Raw genomic sequence first — 23,049 nt, 5'->3', positions numbered from 1 at the left:
CCCCCCCACCACTACGACTACTCTCTCTCTCTCTCTCTCGCAGGCAAACCTGGAAGTTCCCTCCTGTTGCCACCCCCAACCGATTAGTAGAGCGAGTGGCTTCTTCCACCACCACCACAATTGGGACAGCTCCCATAGCCTCCCATAGCCTCCCACAGCCTCCCCCGGCCTCCAGCCAAGGTACCTGTGCCGTACTCGAGGGCGTGGAACGGTGGAATCACTTGGTACGGGCAGGGTTAGTCAGGTATGGCTTCTCTCGTTCTTTCGTAAGGCGGTTAAGGTTGCTGTGGCGCCCCAGCGCAGTCGCCGATCCATCCCACGGTTCCCACCCCGTCCCCTTCCCCTTCCCCTTCCCTTTTCCCCCTTCCAGGCCTTGTCGCGGTCCCTCCTTTTTGTCCAGCGGCAGAATGTTGGGGTTGGGCATACATCCGCAAGTAGGTACGGGTACTTATATCACTATGGGTTTTCTCTTATAAAAGGACCGTTCCTCCCCCACACCCCATCGTGAGATCTTCCGAGCCGCTTCAATTTCTCTGGTTTTCGACGCATTCTCTCTCTCAACGGAACAATCCACTATCGCTACTGCTACTGCCACTGCTACTGCTACTGCCGCTTGTCTCTGTTTAACCCTCTCGGCCTATGACGTAGCCTTGAGCCTAATTGCTACCTTCACTGCTTCCATACACACTGACTGGTACTGGTGTTTATTAACCCACGAGCCGCCGATTGGCTATTTGCAATATCCATCCGAACGAACTTTCCTACTTAAACAGCAAGATGCTATCTTACGAAACCCGACCTGCCATCGGCCAGCCAGCACCACCCGCCGATCACCTACCAATATCACCCCCTACATCTAATACCATGGCGAATGGCACCAGCCAGATTTCGAAGCCGGAAACAAAATACCACCATATCTGGTTGATTACGGGGCCCGCGGGATGTGGCAAGAGCACCGTCGCCCAGTCCCTAGCGAATGCTATGGACCTACCTTTCATCGAGGGAGACGAGGTAAATAATTAAAAAAAAACCTCAAACCACATCTTGATTCCCCTTTAATGTCGCATGTAACATCCGCTAATAGCTACTAGTTCCACCCCCCAGCCAATGTTGAAAAGATGTCCCAAGGCATACCCCTGACGGACTCTGATCGCTGGGACTGGCTCACGCAGCTGCGCGAGGAGGCGCTACGTCGACTATCCGCTGGCTCGGAAGGCGTGGTTCTTACCTGCTCGGCTCTCAAGCGCAAATACCGCGACGTTATCCGGGTTGCGCCGTACTATTCACACGACGTGCTAGTGCATTTCGTATACCTGCATGCGAGGGAGGAAGTGCTGATAGAGAGGGTCCAATCGAGAAAGGGCCACTTCATGGGTGCCAGTATGGTACACAGTCAATACAGCATCCTCGAAGCGCCGGGCGCGGATGAGACAGACGTCATAAGGGTGGACGTCAGCGGCTCGATGGAAGAGGTGGAGCGGGAGGCACTCGCTAAGGTTCATGAGGCATTACAGGAGTCATAGGAGGAAAACTCGTGAAAGCACATTGAGGCTTCTGCATTAATGGAAGGGAAGGCCGGCTTTTCATGGCGTTTTTGTTTTTTGCATTGAGATGGTCAGAGACGGCGATACCATTACATGATGGGGCTTCTTTTTTTTGGCATCTTTGCCCCCGTACGCGCCTCATGCTGTGTAGCTCTATTTCCCATTTTGATCTCGCTTGCACACTGCATCAGAGCATGTACGGGGTGTTACACAAAACTGGCGTTTTGGGCTTTTCCTAGATCTTACCCTTTCGGGCTGCAGGAAGCTTATTGGCAACCATACGAAATGCGAGACGCACTAGATAAATCATATCACAAGACACCTTTTGATGCAATGCCACCAAGAAGAGTATTCATAGCCGCACTGTCGAATAGCTGTCTCGACATATTCCCAATATTATCGCTCTATCCTGGCTTATATATTGGCATTTCGCCATATGCGGGGTAGCTTAAGACAAGGTTGGTTTCAGTGGACTGTCTCATGTTCGCAACTTTGACAACGCATCAATATTTCTTCAGCATAAGGCTGAGGCCAAGTAACCTGCCCGAGTTGTTTGCTCCAGATACTTCGTACGCTTCTTACTCAGCACTAAGTAAGCAATGTTTGACATAAAAAAAGAGAAATAAAAAAGCAATTGATTCAATTGAGGGGGAAAGGGTTGGAAAGAGTGCAGGTACTCTATATAGCTATCTCAAGACTTGGCTATTAAACATCGTAACAGTACCCTCCTTGGTACCCTTTTACTTGGATTTTAGTATGTATAAGAGAAGTTGTAAATAGTAGATGCTATAAGATTTCGAGTCAAGCACCCATGGAATATTTAGAACCCGGGAAACGCGGCCTGATTTACTTTTTTTGTATTGCCTATTATATAAGCTCTAGCTTCTACCCAACGTCTTCCTCTAGTAGGCTTCGAAAGTGATAATGTAACCTTGTGTACCTATACACCTGTCCGGGTAGATGGTGCGTCCACTTCATACCCGGCTCAGTCCAGATCCAGATCCGCCTGCATCCCTAGGGCGAAAGAGCTGACAGCCACCTAGCTCATCGAAGATGCATAACCATGCTATCTGGGTCTTCGACGAATTGCCTAACGATTTCTGCGGCCCGGGCCATAGTCGCCCCGTCGACGACTCTGTGGTCCGCGCTCCAGCTGAAGTTGCAAACTTGTTTAGCTACCACCTGCCCGGCGTCACCGAAGGCGGGAATGGTTCTCATCTTCCCGACGCCTAGGATGGCCACTTCTTTCTCGACTATGACTGGAGAGACATATGTGCCGCCGATATTGCCGATATTTGAAAGCGTAATTGTTCCACCGGTAAGATCCTGAGTTGACAAGTTGCCGGATGCAGCTAGGGACTGGAGCCTTGTGAGTTCTGCGGCGATATTGAGAATGCTAAGGCTGGCGGCGTTTTTGATGACTGGGACTATCAGCCCTGAAGGCGTATCCATTGCCACTCCAATATTGTGTTGGCTCCGATGGACCAATGCTGGCTTGCCTGTCACGGGATCCATATCCACGCGTGCATTCAAAATTGGATAGGCCCGCATAGACAGAGACATTGCCTTGATGATGAAGGGTAGGAAAGACATTTTGTTAACCTCATCTATAGGCGCCTTCGCTAGCCCTTTGTTTAGCCTCGATCGTAGTTCTGATAGCCTGCTAAAGTCTATTTCGTCGGCATAGAGGAAATGTGGCTTGGACAGTGACTTAGTCATCGCTTTAAACATTTGGGTTTGTATGTTTGTTAATGGGACTGTTGTCTCCGTTGGTTCTGTGGTGCTCATCAAAGCGGAGAGACTTGACTCTTTCAGTGCAAGACGAGGGTCATCCCGCTGCTTTGCAAACTGGTTCACGTCGTCTTTCGTCACCCGTCCATCCTTTCCTGTTCCACGGACCTCTGCGATATTGACATTCAACTCTTTGGTTAAGTGCCTGACAGCAGGAGTTGCTAGGGTTGCATGCTTTCCAGTTGATAGCACTGGCTTTTGAGGTGCTTGAGCTCTGCTCATGACTGGAGTTTTTTGATCTGTCGAAGACGTACTTTGGCTCACTGGAGGAACATATACGCTTGCTATAGGTGCTGCCGAGGACCTCTCCGTAACCTCCCTTTCCTGAAGTTGGGATTCCTCCGCAGCAGATGGGCCGGTCAATGCTGCGACATCCTCCCCGTTGCTCTCTATATCGATGTCCAGCAGGGGTTTTCCCACTTTCGCCATGTCGCCGGCATCATAGTGTAGCTTCTTGATCACGCCGGCGAACCGGCTTGTGATTTCCACCGAAGCTTTGTCACTCTGGACTTCGCACAATTTGTCCCATTCCTCAACTCGGGCTTCAGGCTCGACGAACCATTGGATTATTTCGCATTCTCGTATTCCTAATAGGCATCAATTACGTCAGTATATTGTACTTAGTTCTCGGATTCATGAACTGACCTTCCCCAATGTCTGCTAACAAAAACGGTTTAACAATTTCAAGTCTCCTAGATGAATGGAATGCACGCGCTGTTGGACCTCGACTGTGTCTGGAGACCTTAATGCCTCTATAAATACACTTTTGCTGAAGAAACGAACGCGTTAAGGACTGGAGAGACATCGTGAGAAAGATGAGTGATCCTTCCTTATGATCGTAGGATCAAAGGGAAGGAATTGCACGTCGCTGCTGTCCGAAGATACTTTACATTGTATTGTCCAGGAGGGGGCGGGTTAACGATAAGATAGCTGGAACTGTGGGGTTCTCCGCAAGGTCGTGACGGCTACCATCGGCGGCTACCATCGGCACGGGGTTCGCGACACAGGAACCCGACAATTGGGGACTTCCAGCGACCAGGCTGTAAGGCTAGCGAGCCTAATTGAGAAATTTGAAGTCAGCTATGGATTGACCAATGCCATTGACCAGAACACAGCAACCATGATCGTGTCACGAAGACCACTCCGTTCTGCCAATGTTGGATATGATGTGGCGGCGTGCCTGCTATGCCAATGGCGATCATTCAGCACATCATATCGCCAGCTAGCTGAGAAACCGCCAGCTACAGATCCATCCCCATCCAAACCTCAATCCAAATCCACTCCAAATCCATCAACGCCAACGCCTAAAGGTCCGACTACACCACCCTTACCTACATCGCCTCTCGAAGATGCTCCACGAGCATATGGTAAATCTCACCAGGAGTTTACCCCCAAACCTCTCAGTCGGCCAATTGGCCTTCCATATCCCCCCAAAGCCGGAGAAAATTCCGGCGTAGACACCCGGACATTGAAGCAAAGGAGAGACGACTTCGTAGATTACGACAAGCACCTTGCGCGGAGAAAAGTACTGTATGTATAGCTTCCGGCGAACATAATTATGGATTGGAGTGGAATCTGATAAGAGGATAGAACCCATAAAGTAGCAACACCATACTTCCGAGAATGGAGCAACATGCGCTTCCACAAGGGGAAATCCTTCCTCGCCCCTCCGCGGATATTCAAGTCTGATCTAGCCCTATATTTCCCCAACCTCCAAGGCCAGACGCTTGTGAAGGATAAGGAGCCGAGGGATACGACGCCGCTGTTCCAGGATAAGGTTACCGTGGTCAGCATCTTCAATACGCAGTGGGCGGAGAATCAAGCTGCTACTTTTGCATCTGAGAAGAACAATCCCGAGCTACATGAGGCTATAAGGAATAGCGGTGGTATAGCGCAGATGGTGCAAATCAATTTCGAGGAAAACTGGATGAAAGCTATGATTGTCAGGATGTTCATGCCGAGTTTGAGGAAGAAACTTGCGGCTAAGAACTGGGGACGATATTTTTTGGTCCGAAAGGGGTTTACTGAGGAAATTCGGGATGCCATCGGTTTGCTCAATAGTAAGGTTGGCTACACCTATCTTTTGGATGGGGAGTGTAGGATTAGATGGGCTGGAAGTGGTCGCAGTGAGGGTAATGAGAACGATAGTCTGGTAAAGGCTGTGACGCGGCTGGTCGAAAACGCCAGAGCAAAGCAAACCGAGAAGGCCACGATCTCACAAAAGCCCGTGGATAAGGGTTTAGACTTGGCAGGTAACGAAAAGGCCGCTACCACCGGGGAATAGTTTCGAAGATATATCCATACTTGTACAAAATAATATCCCGCTCCCGCCCAACCACACCAAACGCCCGCTCCAATGCAAATTGACGGTACCAAATGCTTCCCTTTACATGAAATACAAGAACAAAAGAAAACAGGCAGCAATAAAGCTCCCCATTATAATCCCATCTCTCCTCTTCTTCGCCGATATCTTCCCTATCAGACTATTCAGCCCAGGGACTTGGCTCGCCGCCCCCGTGATCCGTCGATTGATACTAGCCAGCGTCTCCCTCTGCAAGCCGAAACTCTCATTCACAGCATATGCCTGGCTGAGCACGCTATCCGCCACATTATGGCTATTGTCAATCCGTGCTCGCTCGCCTAGCATATAGTCCGCCTCTGCCGCTTCGGGATTGCTGGAGTGGTATGCATCGATGTCGCTCCGCACATTCGTGAGCAGGTTTGCCCGGTTGCGCGCCTCTTGTATGTGAGACTTTAGGCGGGCAAGCTCGCGTTGGTGTTCTTGGAGGACCTCGCGATGCCGAGAAAGATTGCTTTGTTTGAGGGCTGAGGCTGTGAGGGTTGCTTCAGAGTCGAGGAGGCGGGTGAGTTGTGACACGAGGGCTCCTCGCTGGACGGGTAGTTAGCACAAGTAAACGACTAAGCATAGATGAATCGAAGCGTACTTTATCTAGTATCTCTTGGAGCTTTGCCTCAGTCTGTCTTTCATCTTCTGAGGGCTTTGTTGGTATATTCGCGGCGGATGCGAACTGGGAATATGTATGGAATAGTGTTTCTGTCTATACGAAATATGGCGATTAGACCAGTCTTCATGCAACCCGGAGGGAAGGTATACCTGTGTTTCTAACGACCTTGCTTGTTGGCGCAGTTGGGCCCAGCCCGTCCCTGTTGAAGAAGCCATTATATTATTTGTTGTACGAGGGAGATCAATAGGTGTGTTTGTGTTTTCTAGGAGATGCTTTCATCTACCTCACCCCTTCATCGTACGTAGCTCGGGCTCGGCGCTCACCATGATCCGCGCCGTGCACATGACTTCCATCCTACTTAGTACGAGTGCGGAGTACGAAGCTGGTTCTCAGCCTCTTTCAGGGAGTAAAAGCGGCGCTCCACCGTGGCATTGTGTACGTCTCCGCGCCACCTACCGCGATCAAACCAGAAATAAATCTCTTGAAAATGATTAACTAAATGATGCATATCGTTCATATAAATATTCAGCCAATTTTGACAATTTTCCGACGCTTCGAAGTTCACAGTCAAAGCAACTGAGCGGCGCTTTAGAGTTAGACATCCCTGCAGTCCAGCTTGACTTGGAGGGGTTGCTGCTTTTGCTAAGCGAATTTCTTTGGGATCCGCTCGCACACACGAAATAATTTCGAGATTTCCAGATCTGAAAATCGACGACAATCCACGACGACCCCGGACCTCCATTCGACAACATACACACGACACAAATTCGCCATGGTAAGCAAAGGCCCTCAGATGCTGCTCGCATGCTGCTACTCCTGGAATTTTGGATACACAGTTGAAGCTGCGACCGAGATGGACGGATGGCTAACATTACATGCGACAGTCGTCCGGAAAAGTTAAGACTGGCCAGCTCTGGTCCAAGAACAAGGCGGACCTCGCAAAGCAACTCTCAGAGCTGAAGACCGAGCTGGGACAATTGCGGACGCAGAAGATTGCCGGAGGATCAGCATCGAAGCTCACAAAGATGTGCGTACCCTTTTCCCTCGAGGCTTGCGGGCTCCCCTCCCTCGAAGCAGACGAAGCCCCAGGCTCTTGAGATGAGAACCACCAAAAACAACGAGGAGCAGTATAAACTAACGAGGGTTTCTTCGGGTTTGCAGTCACGATATCCGAAAGTCCATCGCAAAGGTTCTCACAGTCATCAACGCCAACCAACGCGCGCAGCTCCGCCTCTTCTACAAGGGCAAGAAGTACATTCCTCTCGACCTCCGACCCAAGCAGACCCGCGCCATCCGAAGACGCCTAAGCAAGTACGAGAGCGAGAAGACCCTTGATAAGACGAAGAAGCGCCAAGTCCACTTCCCCCAGCGGAAGTTTGCTATCAAGGTAAATACACACACATGCCCCCACCAGATACCTAGAAGCACGGCGGTGGTCAGGGCACTGGTTAGTGATATCGAATATTGACTGACATTGAAAACAGGCGGAGGCTTAGAGTTCTACTGGGTTTGGAGAATTGCGTTTGTGGCATGGCTTCTTTGCAAATGGCTTGATTTTTGGCCCCGACGGAAAGGGTCACGGTGTATCATCGAGAATAGCATGGTTGGCATGGAGTCCGCCCTCCCAAAAATCACGACATTAAGCAAAAAATTGTCTATGTTCGTGATGCGGGGCACTTGGAGTGATATGTGACTAGATGCCACTGAATATTCGACTGGACTTCTTGGAAACCGCTTTTCACGTTTCTGTAGCTGGACTATCCGTCTACCCACCCTCCTTACGGTTCCCTCGGGGATCACTCGCTCATCTTCTCCTATTCCCCTCTCGCATCTCCTATCCCAATGATTCATAATCAAGCTCTCAATCCCCCTTCTAAGCCTCCCCACTAGAATCGCTATACGTTCTCGCTCCCTTAGCGCTTATATTCCACTCCAACAAAATGGAAGCAGAGATCAGGGCCAGCGAGAGAGCTGCACACCTCAATTGAGAAGTCTTTTAGCGCTTAGCTTAAACTCAGTGCTTCAAAGCCTAGTAGCATCTTAGAAGTCGTTAAATCGGCTAGGTGATTTGATGACCCTCTTTGCTGCTGCTCATCCCATTCGGATGTTTGCTTCAACTCGACACTCATCCACCGAATGGCCCGTAAAACTGATCTCGGAAATCAATTAACTAAGCATTCGCCGGTCTTGACGCTAATAAGGTACAAGCCCCCTCCACCGTGCCAGCGTACATCCCTTTGGAATAACCCCCTCCCAGGGCCTATTCTGGTTAACCAAGCCTACAACAACACTCTGTATTTCTCCTTCTACACATCTATTTCACAGCAGCGAAGCGGAGTCATGCCATGTATAATCCATACTTGTTGTGTATTAATAATTAGCTAAGATTATTACGCTTTGTTAATTATAGCTCGAACGCTTGTTTAGGGTTTCCGTACTCTTGCCATGAACGAATGCCCCTCGTACTGATGACTTTTCCGTACTTGCCAAAATATCAACCCAACTTTTTTGAACTTCGCATACGGAAGTAGTAGAAGTCGCTCAACGGCAGGCGTTAGACACACCGAGAAGCTCCAACCACGCTTTTTACCCATTGACCAAACATACCCAAATCAAAATTAAACGCCAAACTAAAGCAAAAACTACCTCATCTGAAGCAAAAAACTCCCGAACAATCCTAAAAAACAAGGCAGGGTTCCCATGTTACATATCGCCCTCTGACTTAACAGTGGACACCGGGCTCGCTCTCGCGAGCTCCTTGGAATGCACAGCATGATGTCTCCTCAACTGATCCAATCTGTGAAAGGATTTTGTGCACCCAAAGTACTGGCAACAATGCATGCCCTTCTCGCCGTGGGTTTTGCGATGCTTCGATAGATTCGAAGACTCGGAGAATTGCTTGCCGCACTCCTCGCACTTCAAGGGCTTGTCTCCCGTGTGGGTTCGCTCGTGGATAGCTACAGAACAAGTCAGTATTTCAATGGATCAACTATAGAGGGCGACGAAAAGGGAACTTACTGCAGGCGCTTTGTTGCGGAAAAGCCTTGTTACAATACTTGCATTTCCATGGTTTGATCTTCTCATGCAGATTCATGTGCTGCGTCAATGATTGTTGAGCGGAGAACTCCTTGCCGCAGATTTTGCACTTGGCACATTTGTCTGCTTGGGGGTTAGAAAGGGATTTCTTCAATGTCGTTGGAGGGACTTACAGCCTGTATGAGTAGCTAGATGCCGCTCGAGTTTCCCCCTTTGCGAAAACCCTGATTTTTCCTCTCCCCTTTTCGCCAGGCGACCGCAGTCTTCCCATTGACACCTGTAGTTGGAACTTTTATCCAAGTCAACGAGATGCTCCTTTACGATGTGCATCTGAAGGCTGGCCTCATTCTCGCGAACTTGGCCGCAGACATCACCGTTTTCATCCTTCCATTTGCAACAATGGCAGGAGAAGTGGTCGATAGACGCCGCGCCGAATTCTGGCTTGGGGGACCAGCCATCGGGAGACGTGAAGAGGGCCCCGGTACCAGAAAGTTCCCCAATTGGTCCTGAAGGGAATGTCTCGGGATAGCTTGGGACATTAGGAGTCGGAGGAAGAGAGGGGGACATCGAGTCTTGGAAATCGAACTCGTCGAACCTCATGAGCGAAGAGTCTACCATGGAATCGGTGAAAGGCTGGGATGAGGTTCGGGATGTCTGAGACGTCCAAGCAGTGTTGTCCCAGGCGGACAACCGCGCCTCTTCTTGTTCGAAGTGGTCTACGGATAACTGCTGGTCCTCGAAGGCAGCGTCGAAACAGTTTAACTCGTTGCACCGAGGAATTCCGCCGTCGCAATCAGTACAAGCTGTTGCGACGTCCAGCTGGCAGTCAGGTTCCGCGCAAGGGACACCTTCGGGGCAACTGCTGCAGCAAGTGCTCTGTGATCCGGTCTGGGAGTAGCATCTCTCCAGGGCGGTTGCCGCACCATCGGCATGCTCGTTGGCGCTGGGGTGGGGGTGGTTGACCTTTTGACGTTTGGTCGAAGGGGAAGGTATGTACGTGCCCGGCCGAGCAAGTCTCCTGACGGAGGTATGTTCTTGGACTTGGACCTGAACTTGGCTTTGGCTTTGGAAAGACAAACTTGGCGTCGCTCGAGCTTGGGGTTGAGGAGGTGTGCGAAAGGTATAGTGTATTTGGCTATTGGGGCCCGAGCCAGGGACTTGAAAGACACCATTGGGAGGGAGTTTATCGGCCGGTTGGATTGTAGATAGCGGGATCATCGTGGCCGGATAGGCAACGTGGTTTGGGTCGCAGAAGGCGTTGGAGTAGGCCGCGTTTGGATCCTCGGGTTCGGGCCATAGGACCTCATAGTTCCCGGCCGGAAAGCCATAGCCATACTGGTCGTGGGGGCTATCGTGGAAGCCGTGAGGAGGGTTCATAGTGGGCAGACCAGCTAGTGAACTTGAGCGAATGCGACGTGATGTGTGATGTGGTGGGATGTGATATGGAGTGGGTAGCAACGCCGAGGGCTGTCGATGTGAAGGCGGAGCCGTGAAAGAGCGAAGAAGTGAAGGAGAGCGAGAGAGAGAGAGGGGGGGTAACAAAGTTATGAAGTGAAGGAAGAAGTGAAGTGAAGTGAAGAAGCGTAACTGTAGAGAATTCCGGGGGGGGGGGGGAGGTGGAGGAGGTGGAGGGCCGAATATAAATGCAATTTCTATGTACGCATGGGAATGAATTGTGCGTGCGAGTTGTGCTCGATAGCGTAGTAGTGTAGCGGGTGACAATGAGCGAGTCTAATGGTTGTTGAAGCCCTTGGTGGTTGCTGGTGTGGTGTTCGGGTCCCAAAGACTGTGGAAAGTTGCGACTGAAAAAGTGCCCATCAAGGTTGCTGGAGGGTTCCGCGGGGTTGATGACAGTGGGAGAAAGTGGTTGAGCGCTCGAGTAGTGGTAAACGGCAATGATTTGTGCGCCGAGCCAAAGAAAAAGAAAAGAACCGGGCGACCCACCGTGCGAGGCTGGCGAGGCTGGCGGAGGATGGAGCGAGGGAAGGATGATGGCGTAGGATGGCGTGGTATAGCTTCCCCAGCAATGCAGTATAGCGTGGCCCAGGAACACGCGCCATCTGCTTATCAGGTTAGAGGAGGGGTCTCCGATACTTGACTATTATCCATACAGTAGCCAGTGTATAGTCAAGTACGAGTATTAGCCTACCAAGATCCAAAGCAAGAGGTACAGAAAACACTGCTAAAGTGGTACTTCGCAAGTCCGCCGACGCAGCCTCGGAAGCACTCCGGTCCATAGACTATTGTATCCACTCAAGCATAAACAAGAATTTGAAGAGTTGCCGGTGTCTTAACTAAGTTGCTCCAAGGGATAATATCATTGTATAGCGTCCATTTCCTTTCGTTCCTGACAAGGCCTTTAAGGCCCTTAAGGCCCTTAAGGCAGCCCAGCGACGGGGAGATGATCTGAGATGATTCCGAACCCTGAAAACAACGTCATCCCGGGGGGCAATATGTCATGGTTGTACGACCTGAGAGGGAAACAGTCATATCGCAGCACCACTGCGACAAACGGCGGCTAATACACCGACTACGAAATAGTTAACCGCTCTTTTACCTGCGGTATATTCCGTACTCCATTGTTCTATCAGTAGTCTGGCCACAAGGCTATTAGCATCGGCCAAGCCTAATCATCATCGCCTAGAGTACGGGGAGTGCGTGCGAGCTACGTAGTGCAGTGCAGTACAGTACAGTACAGTACAGTACAGTACTCGAGTACTCTATAGCGTCCACGCAATGCGCCGATAACATCCCACCCACCACTTCTCCCTCCTCCCTCTCCCCTCCAGTTCCTCCTATAACGACAGCGAGGGATCTTTTCCCGCTGGTCGCCAACTGCCAACTGCCAACTGCCAACCTCGACACGATGGGCAATCTCTGCGGCAAAGAGTCTTCAGATCAAGACCCCTTCGCGCAGCCCGGCCGCACCCTCGCCTCCGCCCCCGCGGCTGCCCGCAATCCCACCGCACGAGTGCCAAAGAAGGTCGGCGGGCCTCCACGAACACTGGGTTCTGCATCTTCAAATCAACAGCAGAATCAACAGCAGAGCTCGTCACAGCAACATGATGCGCGGATGAACGCCGCCGAAGCCGCCAAGGTACGTACCTACGGTAACTCTCTACGCACTTGCTCTAGGCTCTAGGCCCCGAGCAACGATCAATAACTCCGGGAGCTAAGTGTGTGTGTGTACACTTGCCAAAACATCCCGTCGAACCATGGAAACAAAACGGTGGCAGCCAGGCACACACACACACACAACCCTTAGCTCCGGCTGCTTTGGAGTCATACCCTAAGCCAACAGCGCCCGGTGATGGAATATGAGCAATGAGAGCTGTGGATCTGATCTAGTCAGGCTAACACAACCCCCGATTTAAACAGGCGCGAGCAAAAGCAGCGGGCAAGCCAAAGGGCAAACTGAGCAGCCAATTGCAGGACCAGAAGAAGCAGACCCAATCAGCTACACTGGATGCCGCGAGTAGAGATACGCGGCTGATGAGAGATGCAGATGCGGCGGCGGAGACGAGGGCCTACAACTGACGTGTGGTAGTCTGAGCATTGGCAAGACCTTTGTACATAAGGGGGGGTGAATCGGATGATTTTAAACGGCGGGGGGTTTGATATTACGAATTGGATTGGATGATTATGATTACGTTATAGGCATATGTGATTTGGCATTTGGAATTTGGGCATTTGGCATTTTACATTCTGGTTCCGAAAACAGGAACGCCTAGATTATACGCACTATACAACATTGTATCTGCCACTGGCCGGCGCTCTGCCTTCGGCATCTGCCGCTGCCATTGTGCCTTCTTTCAGCAATCTCATTAGCTCCCTCATGGCATTGGTGACGACCACCTCCGTGTCCCCCTCGACCAAGATATACAACTTCGGGTCTCCTCCAGGCTGCACATCTTTACCCGTTGGGTAGAAGCTTCCCTTGGTTGTAATTGACGTACCAGTCGCTTCAAGAATCTTAGCCACATTGGTCCGGTTCGTAACTGCCCACCTTGCCTTCTGAGGGAAGTCGTTGATCTCCAGCGTGGCATGGAAGGCGCCTGCGTCTGGGCCTTTGTTATCGATCGGCACACCCGAGCGTAACTGGCCAGTCTTGTTGAGGCGTGCGTTGATAGCGTCGATGGCAGAGGTAACCTTATCCAGGGGGTTCTTGGATCCACCAGCTCCTGAAGTCGCGGGCTCAGTGCGATGGACTGTGATCTTGCCATCCAAATCAATGCCCTTAGGCACACCGACAAGTTGTGGTGTCGGAGCTGTAGCTGCAGGCTGGACCACGGAGGCAGCCTTGAGAACGACGTCATCATCGGCCTTATCATCCTTCTCCTCCTCATCGTCCCCATCCGTTTTGTGGGTCTTCCGCTCACGAGCCCTCGCCGCGTCGCGCTCTTGATCGAGACGTTCCAGGCCTTTGCCGCCGAAGCCAGAGCTGTCCTTCATCTTACCACTCTTGACTTTGTCACGGAAGGACTTGCGCATCTCATTGAGACGCTCAGGTACAGGCTGACCAGACTGCTCGAGGGCTTTAGCTATTCCAACCGAGAACTGTTCTTGGTCTTCGGTAACGAATGTAACTGCGGTACCCGTGTTGCCTGCTCTGCCAGTGCGGCCGGCCCTGTGGACGTAGTCCTCCAAGTGATTTGGCGCGTCAAAATTGACAACTAGTTTGAGTTGCTTCACGTCCAAACCCCGAGCAGCAACCGAGGTAGCAATCATGATTGGTATAACTCCAGCTTTAAAGTCATCAATAGTCGAATCTCGATCGATCTGGTCCTTCCCACCATGAATTGACATGCAGGGGTAGCCTTTCCGCATTAAATCTTTAAGAAGGTCATCTGCTTTCTCCTGCCGGTCTACGAAGATGAGAGTACGGGCATCTTCATCCTTATCGTAGAGTTCTCCAAGCAGTTCCAGCAGTCGATGGAACTTGTCCTTCTCCTCGCGGACCTCAACAATCTGCGTGATCTCGGGCGCAACAACACTTCTTCCGCCTACAGTTATTTCAACTGGTGACTGAAGGGTCTTCTTAGCTAATGCATCCATAATGCGAGGCATCGTAGCTGAGAAAAGGATAGTTTGTCTGTCGGGCCGAATATTTGCAAATATCTTCATCACCTGGGGCTCGAAGCCCATATCGAACATACGATCTGCTTCGTCCAAAACGACGTAGGTCACCCGTCGCAGGTTGGTAACTCTGCCAGAGTTGGCGGCCAACAGATCGATCATTCGACCAGGCGTGCAAACAATGATCTCGGCGCCCCTTTTTAAGTCCGCGATTTGATCTTTAATGGGAGCTCCACCGTAGGCACAGACTGCCCGGAGACCCATAGCCTTCAGAAAAGGTTTGCATTCTTTATGGATTTGGGTTGCAAGCTCTCGTGTCGGAGTCATGATCAGGCCGATAGGACCATCAGAACTTTCCAAGGGTGGCTGATCACGAATATGACGGAACATTGGTAGAAGGAATGCAATGGTCTTGCCCGATCCGGTCTTGGCCACACCTATAACATCCCTACCAGACATGATTGCAGGAATTGCTTGCATCTGGATTGCGGTAGGCCCTTCGTATCCCAGCTTGCGAATTACCTCGAGCGTTTGAACATTCAGACCACAGTGAGACCATTTCTGCACAGGTTTGGGGACATCTTTGCCGGCTACCTTGATTCCATCAAGTTCAAGGCGTAGGTCGGCAAGCTCTTCCGGTGTCATTTCGGCCAGTTCAGCAGGTTCGGCGTAGAAGTTCTTCCGGAACGGCTCGAGATCCATTTTAGAGAAGTTGACGGTCGGCAAATCCTTTTTCTTTCTAGCTTTACTCGCCATTGCGAGAATATCATCTGGGTCGGCTTCGATGGTGTTTAAATCCACATCGTCGTCACCAAATAATGCTTCTGGTTCTTGCCGTTTGTTTTTTTTCTTACTGAAGTTGCCATCATGCTTTGGAGCAGCAAACGGATCTCCAATTTCCTCCATAAACGCATCAAGAGGATCGATCTCTTCGTCGTGCTCCGTAGATGGGGGCTCGGCTTGCGTAGTACCGGCATCCTCCATTCTTACATCTTCAGATCCGTCTAATGCAGTCTCGGTTGCCTCTCGATTTATCTCAGGCGCACCGTTTGCCAAACTCTGCTCCTGTAACCTCTCCTCCCGTTTTTCCGCAGCAGCCCTCGCGGCAGCAGCAGCCTCTTCTTCAGTGCCAGCAACCTCCATATCAACGTCATCATCCTCCTCACCTTCGACACCGTTAGCGAGCGCAGCATCATCATCTTCAGTGTTTGCCAGAGGGAGGGTTGGTAGCTTTTCTAACTTCTTCCTTCCTTCCTCGTCTTCGCCAAAGTCAAAGTTTCGTTTAGTTGCCTTTTCGTTCTCGGTGGCGGACTTAGTGTTTAATCCGAAAGCACTTAGGTTTGCTCTAGCTTTAGGCAACGCTGATGCTGTAGTATACTTGTTAGCTTGTGAACCAGTATTGGACTTTATTGACGAGGACATACCATTGGAATTGCTGTTGAAAGCTGTAGGCTTCTTGTCAGCTTGTAACCCTTTCACCGAAGAAGGTAAGGTAGCGGACGCTTTTGTCAATTCTTTCAAAGGTAAATCCTTTCCCATCGCATTCGCATTGTTAGAGCTCGCCACGGCCTTCTTCGCAATTGCTTTTGGATCGAACTTCCCAGCGTAAGGGGCTGGAGAAGCGGCAGTTGTCGGAGTCCCTGGCGATGCTGGTGATACTACGGCCGGAGATCCATTGGCTTTCTGGTCTATGTCATCTAGAAGCTTTCGCGTTCCGCCTGCCGCAAGTTCTTTCTCCTTACGCTCCTTGTCTTCTGCTATCTTCTTCTTCCACGCCTCCAGCTTTGCTAACCTTTCTGCCTTTTTGTCGGACTCTGTCTGCGCAGCTGGAGCAGCAGACTTCGGTGGCTGGGCAACATCGTTAGTCTCTTGTCCAATGTTGGGCCGGGAGTGCATGCTAACCTCATTATCCTTGGTGGTTTCGGGTCTGCTTGGAGGTTTTCCACGAGAATCGCCTCCTCTACTACGGGGCACCGAGTCAGTAGAGTCCTCCCGGCGCCGTCGTGCCCTATCATAAGAATCGTCTCGCCTATCACGATAATCCCGCTCTCGACTCCTGCGACGCCGCCCGTCCGGGGATCGGTCCCTCTCGCCGTATCTGTCTCTGCGCTCTCGCGAGCGATCTCTTCTGGAGGAGCGGTAATAATCATCGTCCCTACGGTCTATTGATCGGTCTCTTCGGCGGTGTACGTCTCGTTCCCGGCGGTGGCGCTGAAAATGGGGGTCATGAGTCCAGGCTCTACCATCACTTTGGGGAGGGGGAAATCTCACATCTAAACTCCGCGAACGAGTTCGCCGCCGCGGCCCTCGCACATCAGGGCGACGGTCGCGCTCCCGGTCCCGTCTAATATCATCATCCCTCCTAAGCCGTTTCGAGGAGTGCTGGCTTCCTGCTGGCGATGGTGAGCGAGAGTCCCTGTGGCGAACCATGTTTGCCTCAGCTAATGGCAGAAATACTTTCTGACAGGAATTAGATGCGGCAACGTGATCTAGCAAGCCACCTTCAACTGGTGACAACCGTTTTGAGATCGACGGCGTTTTATGTTTCCCTTGAGATTCCAGTGGGGTTGGGTGTAGGAGGCGTTGAAAGTCCTCGAGGTCACATCAAATAAACCATATTGGGCAGCCTTGGCAGCCCTACGATAAGTGATGCACTAGTCTCAACAGAGTTAGCCTCAGACCGCGTCTACGCCCCCGGCGTCTACAGCTCCAAGCAGGCCACCTGCAGGTAAATAAGCGACCAAGCTCCCTCGCGTGTCATAAAACGAAGGGGTTGGTCTTCATCTGCTGTTGGTGGCTGTCAATCATCAGCTTCATTCCCCTCCAATTGAACCCCTCATAACCTTCCTGTGCCTCTGCTACATCAAGGACTCCCCCTCAACTGTGCCTCCTCTATTGTCTGACCATGTTATCCAGCATCGGACGAGCCGCCCTCAAGCGGTCAGGAGCTGGCGCCGGAGCGTGTCAGGTGTCAACAAACAGAGTCGCCCAGCACGCCCGGCTTCTTCGAATCACCAATTCCCCCCAAGGCGCGAACAACCTCCCTGGACAAGATCAGCTCGCCTTTCAGTTTCTACGATGCTATGCGACCGCTACAAAGGTAGCCACCAAGGCCCCTTCAAAGACCACGAAATCTAAGAGCGCCGGATCAACGACCAAGGCAAAGAAGCCCGCGAAGAAAGTTGCTAAGAAGCCCAAAGCGGTCAAAAAGCCCGCGAAGAAGGTCCTCACGGACAAGCAACGGACAGCGGCTTCTATCAGAGACCTCAAGGCCAAGGCTCTCACCCCTCCGCCCAACAAACCGTCCACTGTCTGGCAACTTATTTTCCAGGAGTCTATGAAATCAAAAACTAGAGAAGGAGGTATTAGCGACACCGCGAGGGAAGCTGCTGCCAAGTATAAATCACTGTCGCCTGCAGAGTTGGAGGTAAGCTGGCCGTTCAGAGATCCCGCCAATTGCTAATAGATAAATGTCCAGACCTATAATCATAAAGCCAACCAGAACAAGCTTGAGAACGAGGCGGCCTTGAAGAAATGGGTTGAAACACACACCCCGGAGGAGATCAGAATTGCGAACAATGCGCGCACATTGTTGAAAAGGAAACTCGAGAAACCAAACCGCTTCACTCTCATTTCAGATCCCCGTATGCCAAAGAGACCAATCAACCCGTACCTGCTCTATGTGAGGGACAAAATGACGTCTGGAGATTTCAAGGGTATCAAAACTAGTGAGGCTGTCACCTTGATATCAAATGAATGGAGGGCTTTGTCGCCTAGTCAAAAGAAAGTTAGTATATTGATATCTATTTGATATCCTAAGCTAACACCTCTAGCCCTACGAGGACCGCGCACTGGTGGACGCGGACCGCTACGCGAGGGAATTCAAAACTGCCTTCCATCGCGATCCCCCCTCGGTGGTTGCACTCGAAAACAAGGCCGCAGCATAGTCAGGATACCGTGTACGTTGCCATGTGCTCAAGTGTTTCCTTTCCGGGCGAGGAGGTTTTGGTGGGGTGTCGACTGATGGGTACTGCGTATTAACCCTTCGGGTGCTGCTCACGCGGGGAAGGCGTTCTGTATCTCATTCCCTCGGCGGGTTTTGTAAGCACAGTTGATGTGCAGCGCGTTTCGCTCTTTGCTAAGGAATTTCTTTGATGTGCTGTTATGGATGCCATGGCTAGATCCTAGCCTCGATTGATAATGACGGCGAAAGTACCCCCTGTGTATACCTTATTTTGTCCTATTAAGCCTTTACATGAATTGTCTATGCCTAGCAACTAGATCATGTTTGAGCCATTGATTGTAGGAAAGGAGAAGAGCTGGTGCTTTCTTAGGTATATTCCCCTTACAAAGTTTTAGTACATAGCTACCTAGGCAGATATGAATTGTTGCCCCCCGCCTACTGAATATATGCCGGTTTCAGCCAGCCCACAGCAAGGAAATGTAGCAAGAGCAAGATGAATAAAATGTATTGTGTTGCAGATATAAAAGAAATGCACTTTCTAGCCTACCGCAAGGGCATTAGGACTATTCTACCTCTCTATCTATCTGGGTAGGTAGGTAAAATGAGTTGCCTTTTCATATCAGCAAGGGTGGAAATATGGTTAGGTTGAATGTTATAATGGATGGTCCACTATAAAGGCATATTACCTGTGCAGTAATCATCGGGAGTACAGGCAGCTACTCAACTCTTGACCATAGCGCCACCAAATAGGGACGTCTTAGCCGCGGATGCTCCTTCTATTGGTTTAATTTGCACTCTCTACGTTACTCATGATTATTTCCAATTAACCCATTCATAAACACCACTAACCTAAAACAACGCATATTATTGCTCATACTCTCACACATGCGAGCCTTAAGACCTCTCATCAACACAGGTTTTTACTATTGGCTATTCTCATGTTACACAACACGCCATAAGATATTTTAATAACATTTCAAAATTGGCATCGATGTCTCCCGTCATCTATCCTCAATAGCGTTCGTTTCTACATTAACATTCAAAAACTCTCAAAAACATTTCCCCCGTAGAATACCCCAACCAGCGCCAAATAGTATCCCGCCAGCATTTCCCTTTTCTCTTGTGTATCCCCTTTGCAAAAACTAGCGCCTTTCGAATTCATTTTCCATATGATTTTCGGCAATTGATCTTCGTTCTCCCATATTAAGCAATTCGATATTATCCTGCTAGCACGGTTAATATTAGCTAGACGGCATTTCCGTTCTCTCCAGCTTCACCCACATCATTGGTCGCCCGTCGCTCTGGCCCGGACTCCAGGTCTACCTCGGGGTCTAAAACACCACCCGAGCGCCTGTTGGTCCCAGCATAGCTTCCTACTCCAATTCCCGCCCAGAAACTCCGATCCCTGCTTCGTGGGCCCCATGCCCACCCTGCGCCTTGACCAATCGGCAAATGATAGTATCTGAATGCGAAGATTGCGCAGACTAAGCCAATAAAATATCCGAATAAGATATCGAATCCATGGTGCCTGAAATCAGAATAGCGGGTGGATGAGATATAGATCGAAGCGAACCAGGGAATTATAGCGACGGCCAGGAGATAAACTGGCGGTGCTGCAGCTTCGTTGCGGGCGGCAATAAAAGCTGCATTGTGGCCGGAGGGGTGTTCTGCTTGGTCGCTGGATGAGGATAGCGTGCGCTTCTCTACTGGCCTGATGATGCCAGAGCTACCCGCAGCGATTCTTTGGGCGTGTGAAGGGAAGGGAGAGAGGTAGGATCGGTCGTCGGAGTAGGCTCGAGGGCTGAGGAAGGGAATGGTGATGGCGAGCTTTGACGCCAGGAAGAGGCTGAGGTATATCAATCCAGCAGCAGCGAATGATGAATGGCCCGATGGGTAGCTACGGAATCCGTCGTCTAGTTCGGCCTTGTCTGGGTTTGTGCAGATAGCCGCGGTGACCAAGTTGAAGCCTGCATGAGTCGAGTTGACCCCTCCTGTTGCATACAAGGCGATATTGGCCAGGTCTGGACGACATCGAGATATCAAGTCTGGTCGGGGTTTTCCAAACAGGTTCTTCATGCCATTGGTGATGAGGAACGCGGATGCAAGTGACAGGGCAAGCCCGAGCCACCCCATATGCCATTCCCAAAGCTTTCTCTTCCAGATCAGGTTCTTTGGCGTTCCTTTTGGCACCGCTGGGCCTGGCACCAGTATAAGGGCGACCAGGAAGATGATGACCGCTGGTACCGCAAAACAGACGATGCCCGCCAGCACCATCGGCACCTTCTCCTTGTGGACAAAGGGGTAGCTGATTTCGGGGTTGGAGAGGGAAAAGGGTCGCTTGTTGGGCGTGATGATCGAAAGAGCTGCCCCGATTCCTGCAGCGCAGATTAAAATCAGCCAGTCGAAAGCGTAGCTGAGGACCAGCGCAGTCGATATTCGGCCAGGATTGGCGCGAGAGCGCATGTTGTACCGCATCGTTGAGAGCAGCGTCGGCGGCTAGGGGTGAGTATCGTAGTTCGTGAAGGGCGCAAAATATGATGAGGGTGCTGCGCAACAGCACATAGAGGGGATTGAGGATGAGAAAGGGAAGACGAAGCTAAGAGGGAGAAGCAATAAGCATTTTGTGTCGGTTCTTGGGCGCTCCTCTTGGGTGCGAGCTGTGGTGAGACAAAGACGCGCTGGGCAATACGTGGATGGTGGATGGCTGAGCCCGGGGCTAGATCTACGGATCACTCCGTCCGCCAGTACAGTGAAGTGCCTTGGTCCAGCAGTCCAGTAGCACTCTCGGTGGTGCTTCAACGGGCTTTGCCGGGCCTTGCTTGGCCAGTCGCGGTAAGGATCTGTACTCGTCGCACACAGCCGCCGTGGGCCTAGCATGACGGGTCGGACGGGGGTCGTAAAGCTTGAGTGAGCAGAATTTAGATTGTCTAACACTGGTGAAATACCGAGCCAAATATAGCGGGTTCGCTCTGAGTACTGTACTGTACTTGACCCAGGCACTCTATTTGGGGCAAGCGGCGGAGTGCATCGCTCGAAGCAGACTAGTGGGCCTTCAGCTGTCACAACTGCCGCGCGGCTGTGGCACGGACGCCAAGTTCGATGTCCCGATTCCCGATTCCCGAACGACGCTCCGCTGCTGGACGCTGGAGTCTGGACGGAATGCTCCGCAGGCAGATGAAAGGAGACAAGGAGCACGTGCTGGTTCATGCACTCCTGATTGACGCATCTCTCTCACTAAGAACAAAATTTAACAAATAAAGACAGCCCCGGAACCAAATACTTTGCAACATTACTCGAGTACTTCGGCAATTGCGTTAGCTCGAGATATACTAAACATCTCGGACGTTATTCCCGCCTAGGTACATAGGTACCTGCCTTGCCTTGGTGCCCACTGGACCTACTCCGTCGACAGGCAGGCGAAAGGGTTATAAACTTTCACATCTCAAAATAACAGTTTCATCCTCCTTGGTTGCTTATAAGGATATATTTTTCTCCCACCTATTTTAAAAGCAAAGGCAGCGCTCAGCTCACGTGCGGGTTTCACCACTGCTCGTCTATGTGCTATCGGATTAAATACCCACAGCAGGCGATGTTGGAGTTGGAGTTGGGTTATGTTGTTGGCACTTGGGGCTTCGTGTTTTGGGCTTAGATCTAGATCCTTCCAGTCTATCCTTGTTATATTACAACTAACATAGCGGTCGGCGATGAAGAGAGAAAACAGTGCCGGTGCGAATATTGGATTTTGGATTTTGAGCTGAAAGGTTGGTTAGGGTTGCCGAGGCTCAGCGCCGTACCAACCGCCAAACCTGTTCCAACGAGATCTCACCCAATCTCGTTGAACCAACACTCCACCTTCCACGTGCAAAACACGTTCGCAGCACGTTTGGAAAATCGCGATGTGCAACAAAAGCTCATGTTGGCAAATCTAATGCATTCTGGTAATGTATGCAGTATTGTTGGTCCTCGGGCTTCTCATGTTGCGATTTTTCTTTCAAGACCATAAGACTTGTCACGACACCAAGGACCCTTTATACCGTCCTAGGGACATTCTATATTGGGCTCTTATTACTCCGTACGTCGATACATGGGTTATTGCATGAAGGATTTATCCCTTGACAGGCACTCGATTAAGCATACACCAAAACATCGATCAGGCCAGCGATAGCCAATCAGCAAACATATGATTCTGCCTCGAAGTCGAGACCCGCAGCGCTACAACCCGGTTGCGCTACTACTCGAGTATTGCGAGGCTCCATTCGAGCCTCCGCCGTCCCGAAAACCAAAGCCTACTATATCTCAGCGGTCGGTTCAAGTGCCAATTATCGTTCGCCGATCCACTTGGGGTCCCCATTGCTCTCTAGTAAGCCTTCAATTCAACTTGCTGGTGGTTTGTTGGACTTTGTAGTCGTTGGTACGACGTCAAAGATCGGGGATTTGCGGGGATATCGCCCACTTGAATGGGTCAGAAAACATACGACTCCTACCTTCTGCTCTCCTGATTCCATAACCACTTTGCCCTAGTGTCATTATCGTTGGTGTTTACAAAAGATGGAGGTTTGACTGCTCCAGAAGTATCAGTATACTACAATTTGCATTCACGTCGTATCTCCTGGCGTGATTTGGTGTCATCTAGTTTTGATACATTTATCATCAAGACTGACTGGCATTCTCC

The 23,049-nt window shown here is 50.9% G+C and overlaps 10 protein-coding genes across 10 annotated transcripts; 5 read left to right on the top strand and 5 right to left on the bottom strand.

The window, feature by feature from the left end:
* Positions 1–777: 777 nt before the first annotated feature.
* BP5553_01954 (Gluconokinase) lies at positions 778–1,523 on the top strand (the record flags this gene model as incomplete). The annotated part of the gene is made up of 2 exons (XM_032010577.1): positions 778–1,011; positions 1,092–1,523. 2 exons carry the CDS (start codon positions 778–780, stop codon positions 1,521–1,523), a joined length of 666 nt encoding a protein of 221 aa, XP_031874631.1.
* A 1,065-nt stretch (positions 1,524–2,588) lies between these two features.
* BP5553_01953 (Dihydrolipoamide acetyltransferase component of pyruvate dehydrogenase complex) lies at positions 2,589–4,140 on the bottom strand (the record flags this gene model as incomplete). Its single annotated transcript, XM_032010576.1, has 2 exons — positions 2,589–3,922; positions 3,981–4,140. The coding sequence occupies 2 exons, from the start codon at positions 4,138–4,140 to the stop codon at positions 2,589–2,591; spliced, it is 1,494 nt and encodes a 497-aa protein (XP_031874630.1).
* Positions 4,141–4,455: 315 nt separating this feature from the next.
* On the top strand, positions 4,456–5,619 carry BP5553_01952 (uncharacterized protein; the record flags this gene model as incomplete). The annotated part of the gene is made up of 2 exons (XM_032010575.1): positions 4,456–4,865; positions 4,926–5,619. The coding sequence occupies 2 exons, from the start codon at positions 4,456–4,458 to the stop codon at positions 5,617–5,619; spliced, it is 1,104 nt and encodes a 367-aa protein (XP_031874629.1).
* Positions 5,620–5,721: 102 nt separating this feature from the next.
* BP5553_01951 (Golgi SNAP receptor complex member 1) lies at positions 5,722–6,516 on the bottom strand (the record flags this gene model as incomplete). The annotated part of the gene is made up of 3 exons (XM_032010574.1): positions 5,722–6,225; positions 6,281–6,394; positions 6,451–6,516. 3 exons carry the CDS (start codon positions 6,514–6,516, stop codon positions 5,722–5,724), a joined length of 684 nt encoding a protein of 227 aa, XP_031874628.1.
* Positions 6,517–7,073: 557 nt separating this feature from the next.
* Positions 7,074–7,756, top strand: BP5553_01950 (Ribosomal protein L29 (L29p); the record flags this gene model as incomplete). The annotated part of the gene is made up of 4 exons (XM_032010573.1): positions 7,074–7,076; positions 7,186–7,328; positions 7,463–7,688; positions 7,754–7,756. 4 exons carry the CDS (start codon positions 7,074–7,076, stop codon positions 7,754–7,756), a joined length of 375 nt encoding a protein of 124 aa, XP_031874627.1.
* Positions 7,757–9,004: 1,248 nt separating this feature from the next.
* Positions 9,005–10,714, bottom strand: BP5553_01949 (uncharacterized protein; the record flags this gene model as incomplete). The annotated part of the gene is made up of 3 exons (XM_032010572.1): positions 9,005–9,258; positions 9,320–9,460; positions 9,511–10,714. The coding sequence occupies 3 exons, from the start codon at positions 10,712–10,714 to the stop codon at positions 9,005–9,007; spliced, it is 1,599 nt and encodes a 532-aa protein (XP_031874626.1).
* Positions 10,715–12,203: 1,489 nt separating this feature from the next.
* On the top strand, positions 12,204–12,874 carry BP5553_01948 (Uncharacterized protein; the record flags this gene model as incomplete). The annotated part of the gene is made up of 2 exons (XM_032010571.1): positions 12,204–12,434; positions 12,716–12,874. 2 exons carry the CDS (start codon positions 12,204–12,206, stop codon positions 12,872–12,874), a joined length of 390 nt encoding a protein of 129 aa, XP_031874625.1.
* A 204-nt stretch (positions 12,875–13,078) lies between these two features.
* BP5553_01947 (uncharacterized protein) lies at positions 13,079–16,843 on the bottom strand (the record flags this gene model as incomplete). Its single annotated transcript, XM_032010570.1, has 1 exon — positions 13,079–16,843. The coding sequence occupies one exon, from the start codon at positions 16,841–16,843 to the stop codon at positions 13,079–13,081; it is 3,765 nt and encodes a 1,254-aa protein (XP_031874624.1).
* A 475-nt stretch (positions 16,844–17,318) lies between these two features.
* On the top strand, positions 17,319–18,360 carry BP5553_01946 (uncharacterized protein; the record flags this gene model as incomplete). The annotated part of the gene is made up of 3 exons (XM_032010569.1): positions 17,319–17,840; positions 17,892–18,200; positions 18,247–18,360. The coding sequence occupies 3 exons, from the start codon at positions 17,319–17,321 to the stop codon at positions 18,358–18,360; spliced, it is 945 nt and encodes a 314-aa protein (XP_031874623.1).
* A 1,262-nt stretch (positions 18,361–19,622) lies between these two features.
* BP5553_01945 (uncharacterized protein) lies at positions 19,623–20,840 on the bottom strand (the record flags this gene model as incomplete). The annotated part of the gene is made up of 1 exon (XM_032010568.1): positions 19,623–20,840. The coding sequence occupies one exon, from the start codon at positions 20,838–20,840 to the stop codon at positions 19,623–19,625; it is 1,218 nt and encodes a 405-aa protein (XP_031874622.1).
* Between the last annotated feature and the right edge of the window lie 2,209 nt (positions 20,841–23,049).

The sequence above is a fragment of the Venustampulla echinocandica genome, assembly GCF_003357145.1.
Source record: "Venustampulla echinocandica strain BP 5553 chromosome Unknown scaffold_0, whole genome shotgun sequence".
NCBI classification, from domain to species: domain Eukaryota; kingdom Fungi; phylum Ascomycota; class Leotiomycetes; order Helotiales; family Pleuroascaceae; genus Venustampulla; species Venustampulla echinocandica.
Note: the sequence above shows the minus strand (reverse complement) of the source record. Positions and strands in the feature narration are given on the sequence as shown.